Source organism: Phyllobates terribilis, unplaced genomic scaffold (genome assembly GCF_046119375.1).
Source record: "Phyllobates terribilis strain yellow unplaced genomic scaffold, ASM4611937v1 Scaffold_4__5_contigs__length_816908805, whole genome shotgun sequence".
NCBI classification, from domain to species: Eukaryota; Metazoa; Chordata; class Amphibia; order Anura; family Dendrobatidae; genus Phyllobates; species Phyllobates terribilis.
The window spans coordinates 465,003,234-465,020,007 of record NW_027362764.1 but is presented as its reverse complement, the minus strand read 5'-3'; the positions used below and the strand labels follow the sequence as shown (position 1 = coordinate 465,020,007).

Here is a 16,774-nt window from a genome sequence, read left to right as displayed (position 1 = left end):
GGGTGAAAGCAGAGATGGGAGCAGTCCGGGAGGAAAAATGAGGAATGAAGAGGCGGTAATAGTTAGCGAAACCCAGAAACCGTTGAATCGCCTTCAATCCCTCCGGTCGGGGCCACTTTAAGACGGCAGACACCTTCTCGGGATCCATCCGCAGACCGGTCTCAGAAATTATGTAACCAAGAGACGGCAAGGAGGTCTGCTCAAAGAGGCATTTCTCGTATTTAGCATACAGGCGATTCTTCCGGAGCCTCGGCAGAACCTGACAAACATCCCTCCGGTGTGAGGGCAGATCCGGGGAGAACACCAAGATGTCGTCCAGGTACACCACCACGCAGAAATACAGGAGATCTCGGAAGATGTCGCTAACTAGCTCCTGGAAGACGGCTGGAGCATTACAGAGACCAAAGGGCATGACGCGGTACTCGTAGTGACCGTCCCGGGTGTTGAATGCCGTCTTCCACTCATCAGCCTGGCGAGTCCGGACCAGATTGTACGCCCCCACCGAAGATCGAGCTTGGTGAAGATCTTCGCACCTTTTAGGCTGTCAAACAACTCCGAGATTAGAGGCAGGGGCTACTTATTTTTGATGGCAATCTGGTTTAGACCCCTATAGTCAATACAAGGACTAAGCGAGCCGTCTTTCTTCTTGACAAAGAAGAATCCTGCTCCAGCCGGAGAGGTGGATTTCCAGATAAATCCCCTAGCAAGATTCTCCTCAATGTACTCAGACATAGCACGGGTCTCGGCCAATGACAAGGAGTAGATTCACCCACGAGGAGGTGAAGCACCAGGTATTAGGTCGATGGGGCAATCATATGGCCTATGGGGTAGTAGTGTCTCAGCCTCCTTTTTGTCAAAGACGTCCACATAGGACCAGTTGGGTGCCGGCAGGCCAGGTAGGTTAGCCGGCGTAGACGGGGGTCGAGCAGGACGAACCGGAAGCAGACAGGATTCATTGCATTCCTGACCCCAACGGAGCACTTCACCAGATCTCCAATTCAGGACGGGCTCACGTCTCTGTAATCAGGGCAGACCAAGCAAGAGGGGATGAGAGAGACCGGACAGCACATGAAAGGAGATCTTCTCCGAGTGCAGCATTCCCACCTGAAGAGTTACAGGCTCAGTGACCAGCAAGATGGTTTCCAGAAGAAGCTTCCTGTCCACTGAGAAAACCGCCAAAGGTTCAGCCAGACGTATGGTAGGAATCTGATGACGCTCCATAACGGACTGTTGAATGAGATTCCCTGCGGCTCCAGAATCCAGAAAGGCAGTCTCGAAGAAGCGGGTCTCACCACTGGTGACAGAAATGGACAGAGTCAAGGACGGAGAGGAAGAACTCTTGCCTAGGATGACCTCTCCGAGCGTTCCTAGACACTGGAGTTTCCTGGTCTCTCCGGGCAGGAACGAATCAGATGCTCTATACTGCCACAGTAGAAGCAACTCCCCTCGTCGCGGCATGTCTCCTGACGAGACTTGACCATCTTGGCTTGGTCGATTTGAATTGGCTCTGGAGAAGATACCCGGGGGATTGCTGGTTGCGAGACAGGCCTTTGATAGGTTGGATCGAGACGCGGAGGTCTTCTCTCCCGGGTCGTCTCCTTAGCACGTTCCAGAAAGCGGATGTTGCTCCGGGTAGCTAAAGACACCAGGTCGTCCAGGGTGGGAGGTATGTCTCGGCCGGCTAGCTCATCTTTGATTCGTCCAGAAAGGCCCTCCCAAAAGGTGGACACCAGTGCCTCATTATTCCAGGCCAGTTCAGATGCGAGGGCGCGGAAACGCACGGCATACCGTCCCACAGAAAGACTCCCTTGACGCAGTCGGAGAAGTGAGGAGGCAGTAGAAGATCTTCGTCAAAGTTCATCGAACACCTTTCAGAAAGCCATGAGGAAGGCCTGGAGATCGGACAGCAGAGGATCCCTTCTCTCCCACAGAGGGTAAGTCACGCCAACGCCTCTCTGGTGAGGTGAGACACGATGAATGCCACCTTGGCCCGGTCGAAGATGAACTGGTGTGCCAGAAGTTCAAAGTGCAGCGTGCACTGATTTATGAAGCCCCAACATAGGACAGGGTCACCATCGAAACGAGGATGCATAGAAAGCCGGGGTCCAAAGCCGGGTGCCACTGCGCCACAGGGTAGAGGTGCCGCCGCAGTGCGTGCCTCTCGATTAGAGACGGACACCGTTGGAGTAGACAGCGTGTCCAGGCGGGAGTTGACTGTCCGCAGATAGGACAGGATAGTCTCCTGTTGGGATCTGTGACGAGAGACCTCCTGGTACAAGTCAGAGAGCGAAGGAGCCTGGGAGCCACCGGATTCCATGGCCTGTGCAAACGGTTATGGATCCGGGTGGTGGAACCTCTGTGCTTTGATGCAAGGAGGGACCAGAGGGGCGTAACTAAGTGCCTACTCGGACCGACCCAGGTCACACGGCGGCTTAGTCGACTCCGTGAACCAAGGAGGGACCGGGCAGGTGAACCAGGTGCCACTCTGGGACCGACTTTGTGTGAGAGCAGGTGCCTTCCACGGGTCAGATGACAGGAGCTGACCGGTACAGCGGATGAGCACGGCAGGTAGGCTGGCGGGTGATCCAGGTAGACAAGCAGGCGGGTACGGTGGATAGCCAGACAGGCACTCCAGGTAAACGAGCAGGTGGGTATGGCAGGTAACTTGGCAGGTACTCTGGGTAGGCAGGCTGGCGGGCACGGCAAGTAACTGGCAGGATCTCCGGGTAGGCTGGCCGGCGGGCACGGCAAGTAACTGGCAGGTGCTCGGGGTAGGCAGGCTGGCGAGCAGGGCTGATAGGCAAACTGGCGGTAGGAACCTGAGGGCTGAGGAGAGTGTTAGCACACAAACAACAACCTTGCACAGGCACCTCCATGGAGGTGCTTAATATAGGGGCAGTCCTCCGGCCATTGGCCAGGGACTCTTTAGGACAGTGCGTGCGGCCCCTTTAAGAGGGAGGGAGCGTGCGCGCGCCCCTAAGCACAGTGCCCGGGAAGCTGCGCGCAGCAGGAGGACAGGAAGACGTCGGACCGGGACCGCGTCAGTGAGGGGACCGGTGTCTCTGCCCGGCAGGAGGCAGAGACGCCGATACTACACTAGTGAATGTGGAAAATATTGTCCTCCATTCAAAATGGGCAAGGTGCGTGGCAAGGGACAGGGAAGTGGATGTGATGGTGATGGTGCATGCAGAGGCCGAGGCCTTGCACAAGCTGAAATTGTGCCACAACAAACACCCACATCTTGTCGCCCGACCTTCCTGTCCCAATTGCTAGGGGACCGCAGCACACCACTATTGAACCCACAGCAATGTCAAAAGGTTGTTGGTTGGATAGCAGATAATGTTTCCAGTCACTTTGCCACTACCACCACCACCTTGTCTTCCACACGGTCAAGTCTCAGTAGCCGTGAGTCTGGACCGCATATTCCTCGCCTTGATCCTCCTTCCTCCCACCATGCCGAGTGCCCAGAGACATCTGATCCCACACTTGGACACTCCGAAGAGCTGTTCACTTTTCCACTTGTAGATTCGGGCCACTCGCCCGGCCAGCTTCAAGCGAGTCAAGAGGAGAACACGTGTAGCGATACCCAAATATTTGAGCAGCCACAGTCACACGAAGGCAACAGTGGGAAAGTGCAATTACCGTCGCAAGAGGTGGATGATGATGATGAGGAGACACAATTGCCAGAAAGTCAGGAGGAGGACCAGGGAGCAGAAGTGGAAGGTGAGGTGGTGGATGATATAGTAACTGACCCAACCTGGCAAGGGGACATGCAGAGCGAGGACAGAAGCACACAGGGGGAGGGAGGAGTAGCACCACAACAGGCAGGAAGAAGCAGTGTGGTGGTTGCAGACACAAGGCGGGAAAGCGTTCCCCGTAACACCAACACAACGGAAGTTGCCAGTACAATTGTTAGGTCTTTCGGAGTCTGGTTGTTTTTTAAAGACTCTGCAGATAACCCCAAAAAGGCCATTTGCACCTCCTGTTAGGCCGGCATCAGCAGGAGTAGCAAAACTAGCAGCCTGACCACCACCAGCATGATCAGGCACATGGCAGCAAATCACCCTACTAAGTGAGCCAAACCCCAGGGTCCAGAAACAGTGTCTATGGGTGACACCACTGCCTCTTCCACTGTTGTGCGTTCACGCCAATCCCTGTCCATGGCGCATGCAAAGATTCCACCCGCCCTGCACGTGTCATTGCACACTCTCAACTAGCACCATCAGCAAGCATGTCCTTGTTCCAGCGCAGCATTCAGTTGTCCCTACTCCAGTCCTTAGAACACAAGTGCAAATATGGAGCCAGCACCCAACAGGCCACACTACTAAATTCACACATTTCGTGACTGCTTGCGTTCGAAATGTTGTCTTTTAGGCTCGTGGAGATGGAAGCTTTCCGCAACCTGATGGCTGCCGCCGTCCCTCGGTACTCGGTCCACAGCCGCCACTATTTCTCCCGGTGTGCTGTTCCCACATTGCACGAGCACATGTCCTACAACATTAGCCGTGCCCTCAACAACGCAGTTACTGGGAAAGTCCACCTAACCACAGACACATGGACAAGTATTTGTGGGCAGGGACGGTACATCTCGCTGACGGCACACTGGGTTAATATAGTGGAAGCCGGGATCCAGTTGGACCTTGGGACGGAACACATCCTCCCAACGACGAGGATTGCGGGCCCTGGGTCAATCAGTGTTGCCCTCACATTCTACAGCTCCTGCACCTCATCCTCCTCTTCAGCCTCCATCTCCAAAATGAGCACATCAGTCAGAAGCTGGAAGCACTGCAGCACTGCCTCCGTCAAGCGGCAACAGGCTGTGTTGAAGCTAATATGCTTAGGTGACAAACCACACACCATTGAAGAGTTGTGGACAGCTCTGAAAAAGCAGGCAGATCTTTGGCTGACACCGCTGAGCCTACGGCCAGGCATGGTCATGTGTGACAATGGCCAGAACCTGGTGGCGGCTCTGAAGCGAGGCGAGCTCACACACCTACCATGCCTGGCCCATGTGCTTAACCTCGTGGTTCAGGGGTTTCTCAAAACCTAACCAGATCTGTCACATCTGCTTGTCAAAGTATGCCACGTGTATGCCCATTTTAGAAAGTCAGCTACAGCTTCTGCCGCCCTAGCCATGCTTCAGCAGCATTTACAGCTTCCAGCTCACCGACTGGTGTGCGATGTCCCCACACGTTGGAACTCTACATTGCAGATGTTGGGAAGGATTTGTGAGCAGAACAGGACAGTTGTTGACTACCAGCATCAACAAGGCCGTCGGTATTCAGTTCAGACTCCACACATAAGACCTCAGGAGTGGACATGGATGTCAGACATGTGTACAATACTCCAAAACTTTGAGGAGTCCACCAAGATGGTGAGCGGCGATGACGCCATAATTAGCGTCACCATCCCGCTTCTCTGTCTTCTGAAACGCTCTTTGCTCACAATTAAAGAGGATGCATTGCAGGCGGAGCACGATGAGATGGAGCAAGGAACCATACAGGATGATTACACAGCCCAGCCTCATCTCATCCCAACGTGGATTGGGTGACAATCAGGAGGAGGAGGAAGAACAGGAGCTAGTTTCTTGCACTATAGACGGTACTACCTGCACAACTGTCATACCGTCTGTTCAGCGTGGATGGCCTGAGGACAGGGAAAAGGAGGAGGAGAGCATGGTCAGTCATTCTCTTGGTGAGGACACGGAAGTCTTGCCTCTTTGCAGTCTGGCACACATGGCTGAGTTTATGTTACGCTGCTTTTCCCGTAACCCTCGCGTTGTCAAAATTTTGGGTGACAGTCATTACTGGTTGGTGATACTTCTAGACCCATGCTACAAGGAGAACTTTCTGTCTCTTATTTCCACGCAGGACAGGCCTAATAAAGTGGGGCAGTACGAGATGTCGGACATGCAAATATACATCAGCTCCTAAAGAATTTTTCAATTATAACAACACAGAAACTTTCAAAATCAAAGTACACATAAATTGTAACAGCACGAATGTGGTTTATATAATTCTATGCAAAATTTGTGATCTTATATATGTTGGTTGCACAACAAGAAATCTTAAGGCTATGTGCCCACAATGCAGAAATGAAGCAGAAAATTTCTGCAGCATTTCTGCATCTCCCTGGCAGAAAAAACGCATGCAGATTGTGCATGCGTTTTTCCTGCAGAATACATGCGGAATACATGCAGATTCACATGTGTACCCACATGCATTAACGCATGCGTTTCCGCATGTGGACTGACAAGCACTTTCCCAGCGATAGCATCGCTTGGAAAGTGCTTGACAACTAGGTCACACTGTATAAATCCATGCAAAAGGCATGGATTTATATAGTGTGACCGTAAAAATAAAAACAAATAAACTATACTTACCCCCGATCCTCCGCCGCGTGTGCTGTTGCGCTCGTCCTGGCTTCTTCCGGGTTGCCGGCATCTCGCGAGACAGCCTGCGACGTAATCTCTGGTCCTGGAAGATAAGCGCTGCAGGGGCCGCCGGACAGGTGAATATAAACTTTATTTATTATTTTATTCTTTTTTTCACAGGTACAATGGTACCCAGGTCTGGATGAGAGTCTTCTCTCCTCCAGAACTGGGTACCATCCGCACATAGAGACGCATATGATCCGCTTGTACAAATGTACAGACACGGATTATATGCGTCTCAATGCAAGTCAATGGCGGCGCTTCCGCTGCGCTTCCGCAAAATTAATGAACATGCTGCTGCGCTGCAGAAACGCTGCGGAAAAATCCGCAGCATGTGCATTGACATTGCGGAATGCCATTGGGGACCATGGGGTGCGGATTACCATGCGTTTTTGATGCGTTTCCACTGCGGAAATTCCGCAGCATAAACGCATGAAAAACGCATCGTGTGCACGCAGCCTTAAGTTCGCATTTCAGAACATTTAACTAATATATCTTCTCTTTCTAGTACCAACCGTAATATTTCACATGCCTCTAGGCATTTTATTCAATTTCACCAGAGATCGTGCAGTTCTCTGCAGGTCATTGGTATAGAGAGGGTTAAAGCTGCACATCGAGGAGGAGATTCCAGACACCGTTTACTCACCAGAGAAGCATTCTGGATTTACAACCTTGGATCCCGTTTCCCAGACGGACTCAATGCATGCCATGAAATCATGTTTCATTATTGATTCTACTTCATGTTTCTGTCAGTATATTTTATCTATTTCATGTAACATTCTATGTTAAAATGAATTTTAACTCTTTTCCTGTTCTTTCTCTCTATAATGGTTTTATTGTTTTTTCCATTTTATGTGATTGGCTCACACTAATTATGCACCCTGTTCACACTCTCATGTGACCAAGCATATCGATCTGATTGGTTGTTATTGGATATAATACTATAGAGTGTCATATGCATGTCAGCTTTGACAAAGAACACAGCTCTGTGTTCGAAACGCGTTGCGTTTTTTCCATGTGAGATTCCCCGATGTAATTTTGAAATTTTTAAACTGCGTGGATTTGCTTCAATAAATATTTGCTCTTTTGGAAGCTGGTTTCTTCAACTTTTTTTCAGTACGAGAAGGTCCTGTTGTGGAATTTTTAAAAAATTCCCATCTGAAAACGCTGGCGGCAGAGGTCACAGTTGGTTGGACAACCAAGGAGTACAGGCGAGAGAGACAAATGCAATCCAGCCGAGGCAAGGAAACACTGTCAAAGTTCTGGGACAGTTTTCTCAGACCCTCCCATTGCACAGGTCCTGAGGTGCGGGGTACTCTCACAAGGAGGGAAAAGTCTGTGAAGATGGTGAGGGAGTACCTTGCCGACCGTACCAACGTCCTCCGTGATTCCTCTGTGCCTTATAGTTATTGGGTATCCAAGCTGGACACGTGGCATGAACTTGCTCTTTACGCCTTGGAGGTCCTGACCTGCCCTGCCCCTACGTTAAGTCAGAGCGGGTTTTTAGTGAAGATGGTGGAATTATAACCGATAGACGCATCTGCCTGTCAACTGAAAATGCTGACAGGCTGACTCTTATAAAAATGAACAAGAGCTGGACTGGGCCAGACGTCTCAACACCACCGAATGATAGCAGCATAGCATAAACTCAAATACAGTGTCTTTTTTGGAAGGTCTAACTCTATTCACATGCACCTCTCCACACCCAGACATGAGTATAAGCTTCCTGATTTTGTCTATTTGCTCTTGTCCTCCTCCGTCTCCTCATCCTCTATCACCATATCACCACAATATCTACCTTATCACCATATCTACGTCTCTTGCAAGAGGCATTGGAGTTCCTCCAAATTTTTGGCAGCTGTTGCATTCACTGCATAGGCAAACAGGATGGGAGACCCACTCCTTTCTAATGGGAACATGTCGTTACTGTGGCCCCGCTCTATGTGCCTTTAAATTGGTATTGGGGTATTTCCTAAATTTTGGCAGCTGTTGGACTCACTGCATACCCTATAATTGGATAGCAAACCTGCTTCTTTCTAATGGAAACATGTTGTTACTGTGGCCCAGCTCTATGTGTCTTTAAATTGGTATTGGGGTTTTTCCCAAATTTTGTCAGCCCTTGCCATCACTGCATGGGCATTACCACTATAGGAGACCCACTCCTTTATAATGGGAACATTTTTTTTTTACTGAGACACTCCTCTATGTCTCTTCAAAGGGGTATTGGGGTGCTTCCAAATTTTTGGCAGCCCTTGCAGTCACTGCATACACAATAACAGTATAATGTTTAATGCTTAATAATGGGAACAAAAAAGTATAGCCGACTGCTGGCCCTTTAAGAATAGTAAGGGACGCCTGATGGCCCTATAAAAATAGTGTTTGTGACTTTCAGGGTCCCTCCTTCGTAAATGAAACAGGATGTGTCTGAGGATGTCTCACACACCACATGGCCAGATAAGGCGGTAAAATGTTAAAATGACATTTCCTGTTGAATGCATTTTTCACTGTTGAAAGCAATGCAAAAGTGCAAAAACGCATCAAAAACGCTACGTGTGAACATAGCCCAAGGTGTGGAGGAGCATTTTTGTTTTTGGTTATTTATTTTGCCTTATATACAAGTCATTTCCCTGGAAAGGATGTTCCTTAACATATTTCCCAGGAAAATCCTTTTTGGTTTAGTTTTTGTATGTTTTATTGTGAGTCTGTAAAAGTGGCATAATTCCTCTGACAATATTGTTGACAGCAGTGACCTGGGAGTCAGAAATGCTCCCAGGGGTCTTCCCCATGTTGATCTCATGTCATTTGAAGACTGTTCCCAACGATTTGGGCAATTTTTAGGACCTCTGCAGACCGCTGGGGACGGGGGGAGGCCGCTGGAAAAATGCTTGAGTTTCCCATAGACTTACATTGGGCCCGTTACTCGGACCGAGCACTCGAGCATTCCAATTTGCTCGAACCCAAGGAACGAGTACCCGAGCATTTTAGTGCTCGCTCATCACTAATAATAATATTATTAAATACCTCTAGTTAGAAATGTAGTATAGTTTTTCGGATTTGCTATGTTGCTTACCCCCATATGCAGGGCATTGCAGTATCTTAGGTATCCATGGTTACGACCACTCATATAGTGAGAGTTAATTAGTTGTTTGTGGTCATAATCATGGTTATCTAAACTACTGCAATGCCCTGAAAATGAGGTAAGTGACATACAGTGGGTACGGAAAGTATTCAGACCCCTTTAAATTTTTCACTCTTTGTTTCATTGCAGCCATTTGTTAAATTCTAAAAAGTTCATTTTTTTCTCATTAATGTACACTCTACACCCCATCTTGACTGAAAAAAACCAGAAATGTAGAAATTTTTGCAAATTTATTAAAAAAGAAAAACTGAAATATCACATGGTCATAAGTATTCAGACCCTTTTCTCAGACACTCATATGCAAGTCACATGCTGTCCATTTACTTGTGATCCTCCTTGAGATGTTTCTACTCCTTCATTGGAGTCCAGCTGTGTTTAATTAAACAGATAGGACTTCATTTGGAAAGGCACACACCTGTCTATATAAGACCTCACAGCTCACAGTGCATGTCAGACCAAATGAGAGTCATGAGCTCAAAAGGAACTGCCCAAGGAGCTCAGAGACAGAATTGTGGCAAGGCACAGATCTGGCCAAGGTTACAAAACAATTTCTGCAGTACTCAACGTTCCCAAGAGCACAGTGGCCTCCATAATCCTTAAATGGAAGAAGTTTGAGACCACCAAAAATCTTCCTAGACCTGGCCGTCCAGCCAAACTGAGCAATCAAGGGAGAAGAGCCTTGGTGAGAGAGGTAAAGAAGAACCCCAAGATCACTGTGGCTGAGCTCCAGAAATGCAGTAGGGAGAGGGGAGAAAGTTCGACAAAGTCAACTATCACTGCAGCCCTCCAACAGTTGGGTCTTTATGGCAGAGTGGCCTGACTGAAGACTCTCCTCAGTACAAGACATATCAAATCCCGCATAGAGTTTGCTCAAAAACACATGAAGGACACCCAGACTATGAGAAATAAGATTCTCTGGTCTGATGAGACGAAGATAGAACTTTTTGGTGATAATTCTAAGCGGTATGTGTGGAGAAAACAAGGCACTGCTTATCACCTGCCCAATACAATCCCAACAGTGAAACATGGTGGTGGCAGCATCATGCTATGGGGGTGTTTTTCAGCTGCAGGGACAGGATGACTGGTTGCAATTGAAGGAAACATGAATGCGCCAAGTACAGAGATATCCTGGATGAAAACCTCTTCCAGACTGCTATGGACCTCAGACTTGGCCGAAGGTTCACCTTCCAACAAGACAATAACCCTAAGCACACAGCTAAAATAACAAAGGAGTGGCTTCAGAACAACTCTGACCATTCTTGACTGGCCCAGACAGAGCCCTGACCTAAACCCAATTGAGCATCTCTGGAGAGACATGAAAATGACTGTCCACCAACGTTCACCATCCAACCTGAAGGAACTGGAGAGGATCTGCAAGGAAGAATGGCAGAGGATCCCCAAATCCAGGTGTGAAAAACTTGTTGCATCACTCCCAAGAAGACTCATGGCTGAACTAACTCAAAAGGGTGCTTCTACTCAATACTGAGCAAATGGTCTGAATACTTATGACCATGTGGTATTTCAGTTTTTCTTTTTTAATAAACTGGCAAAAATTTCTACATTTATTTTTTTTTTCAGTCAAGATGGGGTGCAGAGTGTACATTAATGAGAAAAAAATGATTTTTTTTAGAATTTACCAAATGGCTACAATGAAACAAAGAGTGAAAAATTTAAAGGGGTCTGAATACTTTCCATACCCACTGTAGGTTATCAGGAGAACTATACTACATTTCTAATTGGAGGTATTTGTTAATATTATTATTACACCTACTACATATTAGGATAAGATCTTAGAGATGGGAATACCCCTTTAAGTAAGAGGTACAGACTGCCCTATGTTTTAATGACCTACATAACCATATTGGTAGTTTGGGGGTGGAGTGTGTAGAAATATTAATTAAAAATGAAAGGGAATCTAAGCATTGAGTATGTTAATGGCTAAAGAAGTAAAGTTCATGGGAATACAAGACCAGGCTGATTCTAAGATGTTTGCAGCGTGACTGTAGTGGAGGTAGGAATAAATGCACCTTGACCTGATATAATTTAGATGGAATACACTTAACACAATTAACCTTTGGCGCACAGAGTCATTTATTAAAAATTAAATGGACATTATAATGGCTGTTAAAAAAATTAAAATAAATATTAAAACTTGTTTTTGAATAACTAATTATTTTTTTTAATAAATCTCTAATGAATATATTATTAATGCAAGGCCAGTGCAATGAATATTACAGTTTATGTAACCTCAGCATTTATACAGTAAATCCTAATACTTTTGCTGTGAGACTATGTATTTTCAGTTGAGAAGTGTCATTCATAACTTGAAGGTCGCCAGTAAGGATACACTAGACCCCAATCCAGATCTTATTTAGGACATCAAAATTATGAAGGAAAGTAAACCAGCCATTGAAAGATGTTACAAAAATAGAATAACTGTACTCACCATGTGCGGACAAATAACTGCTGGTAGAGATACTCTGCCAAGTCATGGCTTTTGATCCACGGAGGGCACGTGCAACAGTTGTTAACATCTGTTAAGGATAATAACACAATTAAATGCTATTTAGCAAAGTATTACAAAAATAAATCTAAGGAGAAATGTAGTGAGCGACCTTTAATACCTTAATTTTTTTTAAATTCTCCAGATCACAGAAAAATGAAATCCCACTGTGATCAAACTGTGGTCAGTCAGAGTCTGATCAGAGTGTGCTTAGCATAATCGGACCACTTTTCTTGATGGAGACCATATGGTCGTCTGCACCTGCCCTTAGGACATGAAACAGCAGTGAATTTTCACTTTGTGACTGTGATCCCAGGGCTTCCTTTACCTAAAGCCAAATTCACATGTTCAGTATTTGTAAACCAAAACCAGGATTGGGTGAAAATTTCTAATATTCTTTTCCTCTGATTGTTTCATTCTTGATTTTGGCTTTCAAATAGTGATGTAAATCACTGTGAATGTGGCCCTGCAGTACTCATTCCATGCTGATAGCACAGACATGTCCAAATGCTGAGTTGCAGAATGAAGCCTATCAGTGTTTGCAGTGGCTCCAGTACATGCCACAGTCCATAGAGGGAGATCCTCCCTCTGTCACTCTATCAGCTCCCTGCAACACAATCACAAGAAGTGTAGTCATTGGTTGTTATGGTAACCAATCGCTTAACAATGACCTCCGAATCTGCCATAGATCAAAACAGGAGGCATAATCTATTAGGCTGCATGTCAGTATAAGGCCATGGCCCCACTATCAGTATTTGATCAGTATTTTTTCTCAGGAGTGGGAGCCAAAACCAGGTGAGGAACAATCAGAAAAAGGAATAATATAAACAAGTCACCAATTCTGCATTTATCACCCACTCCTGGTTTTGGATCCCACTCCTGAGAAAAAATACTGACCAAATACTGATAGTGGGGCCGTGGTCTAACACTGAGGCTGGGTATTGAACTATACTACATCAGTAGTGCAGTGTATTATCTAGCTATGGGCTCAAAGGATCACATATTCAAGTGCTCTTGTGAGACTAATAAATATTGTAAATATAATAATCTTATCTAATAAAAAGCACACAAAAGACACATATCTGGTATCATCACATCCTTAAAGACCAGTGCAATAGAAGTATATCATTATTTACCCTGCACGATGAATACAGCAAACCAAAGTAAAAAAACAAAATCTATTTTTGTCCATCTCACCTCTTATAAAATGAAGTAAAAAAAAAAAAGAATAATTAAAAGATCAAAAGAGCCTTGTGTATCCCAAAATGGTATCAACAAAAACTCAAGCTTGTTAAGCAAAAAACAAGCCCTTACATAGCTGTGCAAATAAAAAAGTAAACAATTAAATTTTACTGCTCTCAGAATGTGATGCAAAAAAAGTTGTTTAATAAGTGATTTTCTTGTGTACAAGTAGTAAAACATAACAAAAAAGGACAGGGTACACAAAAAATCTGCAAAAAAAATTGCAAGACTTGCTGTTTTTGTTCATTTTTCCAACAAAAAAAATGCTGATAAAAAATGATATACACAGAAAAGGTACCAGTGATACTACAGCCTGCCTAGCAAAACAATAAGCCCTCAGATAACTCTGCCTGAAAGTAAAACGTTATGGGTCACAAGTCTGCTTTTTTTGTTATAGTTTCTCTGCTCTGGATAATGACCTCCTCAGTCACAGAGAGGGGGAGATCTATATATATGATATCCTGATAATCTAATAAGGCATATGCACTATGGTTGTCTGACTGCGACAAGTCCTTTAACCAATGCCACTTTGAGAGGCAGCTGAACCAGATTTAAGCATTGAATGCCATGTACTCAGGATTTAAAAGAAGTGCTATCCTGGGCAGAAATTAATCATTTTGTGTATGCTCAATCCTGGACTGCTTCTTTTCTAATTTACAGCCAGGAACAGGTAAATAAAGTCCAGTGCCGCTGGCATTTGCACCCTCGTAAGGTTCTCCGGTGTTAAATGTGTTTGCCCATGTCGCTGACTCTGTACTGTGTTAGCTTCACACAGCCAGGCATACATCCATCGCACCTTTAGCTCTGCTACAAGTGAATCCCAAATACAAAACTTGCACACCCAAACCTTAACTTCAGGTTTAAATGAAAACAGTGGCCATGGGCTGCTTGCAAGACCTGTACTGGAGAGAGAGATCCGTCCCACTACCAACCTATAGATCGCTCCAAAAATAAAAGCCCAAGTCAAGTTTTCCTAAACTGACTTGGTCAAATAACTTGACCCAGTCGACACTTACTTTTATTTTGCATGGTAACCACAGCCGTGGCTGTTATCACAATGCACTCCTGCGGTTCAGTATGCTTCTAAGCACATTCTTGGGGATACACAATGGCCCTTGCATATGATTTCCCTCACTGTCCCACAATGCATAGCAATAACAAAACCACTTTTTATGGATTGCTTGAAATTTCAGTAGTAAAACACAGCAAATATCTATTATTACAAAGAATAAAGTGGTACAAACACTGGTGCCAAAAGTTGTATTTTACAGAAAAATACTATATACATAACAATAAACCAAGAGTCTAAAAAGGTCCTAAAACTTGTCCAAAAGGAAAAATGCTACATGACAGTATTATACCCTAATAGCTTAAAGGGGTTTCCCGTTTGACCTCAATTCGATTTTTTAGGAGGCTATAGTTTGAACTCAATAGATTTATGTCTACCTTCAACCTGAAAAGACAAACAAACAAGCACAATAATATTGGTCTAAGTTTGTGGACTTTATTGAGATTATCCTTTGAAACACAATTGTGTCCCTCTCTAGTTTACTCCTATGATGATTGCTGGAAGATGTCCAGATTTTAAAATACCATAAACCTTTTACATTACCCACAACACCTTTGAGTAGCGCAAAAGTCTATTCTTTTTAGTTTTTCTTGTGCCACTCATCATTGAGATATCTTTAGTCTAGAATAAATGGAAGGATAAGAAACTGTGCCCATATAAATAAAGGGCACCCCTCAAACAGCTGATATGCAAGGATGCTAAAAGTCAGTTCCCAACCAATCAAATTTTGAAAAAATGGAAACCCCTATACAAATTATAGCTAATTGATCTGCATAATCTCTTTTACACAGTGTTTTTTTTAATGGAGGTCAGGTTAATAAAACATTAAGCTTAAGAAAATAGCGGTAATGTAAGTGACCGCTAAATAAATCACTTTCCTAACAATCAGGATAATGATTCCTATATTGGGATTAACCCCTTCTTGACATAAATGTACATCCTACATCATATATCATGTCACTGACTTTCTCGGCTGATGATGACTGATTTAATTAGCAATCATGTGCCTTTAATAGTTGTGAGTAGAGCAAAGGTCCGCCCCCAGCTGTTAACCTGTTAAATGCCACTGTCAATCTCTGACAGCGGCATTTAACACACGTTAGCAGAGGGGCACGTAATTCCATGTGATTATCAGCGTGTACGTGAAGTGATTTTGGGGCACGGATGGCTTGCCATGACAGACGGAGCTCGGCTGAAGACCTCCATGCTTGCCATGACAATTCTCCTGTGAAAGCCAGAGTTTAGCCGGCGTTCATAGGAGACTGATTTTCAGTATACATAGCAGGCTATGTATAGCACAAGCGATGAGACGATTGCAGCTTCAAGTCCTCTAAGGGGACTATTAAATACAGTAAAGTGGGAAAAAAAAGCATTTAAAAATATGAAAAAAAAAACCTCCACAAAATTTCAAATCACCTCCTTTTTGCCCCATTAAAAAGAAAAATATATTTTTTAAAAAATACACCTATTTGGTAATGGGGCGTTTGTAAGAGTTCGATATATCAAAATATAAAGTAAATTAATCCGATCTGTAAACGGCATAACGAGAAAAAAAAGATTCAAAGCGCCAGAATTACTTTTTTTTTTGATCTCCACAACATTGAAATAAAATGCAGTAAGAGGTGATCAAAACATCAAATCTACTCGAAATGGTATCAATAAAAAGTCAGCTCAGCGCGCAAAAAATAAGCGATCAAATAAACACATGTCCAGAAAATTGAAAGCGTTGCTAATCTTGGAAAATGATGACATGACAGTTTTTTTTTTTTTTGTTTTACAAATTTCCAAATTTTTTTCACCACTTAAATGAAAAAACAAAAAAACTATACATGTTTGTTATCTGCATAATTGTACTGATCTGGAAAATGATATTGCTACTTTAGTTTTACCATGTAGTGAACATGGTAAATGGACAAAAAAAAATAATTTGAAATTGTGCCTTTTTTTTGCAGTTTCAACACACTTGGAATTTTTTTTCCCCCACTTTCTTGTGCATCACATGATAAAATGAATGATGATCTTCAAAAGTACAACTCGGCCCGCAAAAACAAGCCTTCATACGGCTATGTGGATGGAAAAATAAACAGTTATGGCTCTTGGAAGAAGGGGAAGAAATATGTAAAAATTGAAAAATTGCCTGGAGGTGAAGAGATTAAGAAGTTATCGGCATTTTAATTTTTATTTCATAAATCAATAGTACTTATGAAAGATAGCTACTTTGTAATATATCGTCGATCTTCTTTCTCCACCTAGGCTGATCATTCATTCTCAAAATTCTCTAATACAATACATAAGTAAAATATTTATTCAGTGAAGACAGATTTTTACATTACTGAGATAGGAGATGGCAGTTACCAAGGATAAGATCTCAGTAATGTAACAACCCGT

At 44.5% G+C, this 16,774-nt stretch overlaps 1 protein-coding gene across 2 annotated transcripts in view; it reads right to left on the bottom strand.

The window, feature by feature from the left end:
• Positions 1 to 16,774, bottom strand: part of LOC141265503 (cytochrome c oxidase subunit 4 isoform 1, mitochondrial-like) — a 120,917-nt gene that overhangs the window by 86,761 nt on the left and 17,382 nt on the right. For both annotated transcript variants that reach the window (XM_073678668.1, XM_073678666.1), the window contains exon 2: positions 12,019 to 12,106. In XM_073678668.1, coding sequence (XP_073534769.1) covers positions 12,019 to 12,106 — 88 coding nt within the window. The remainder of the gene's footprint in view (positions 1 to 12,018; positions 12,107 to 16,774) is intronic.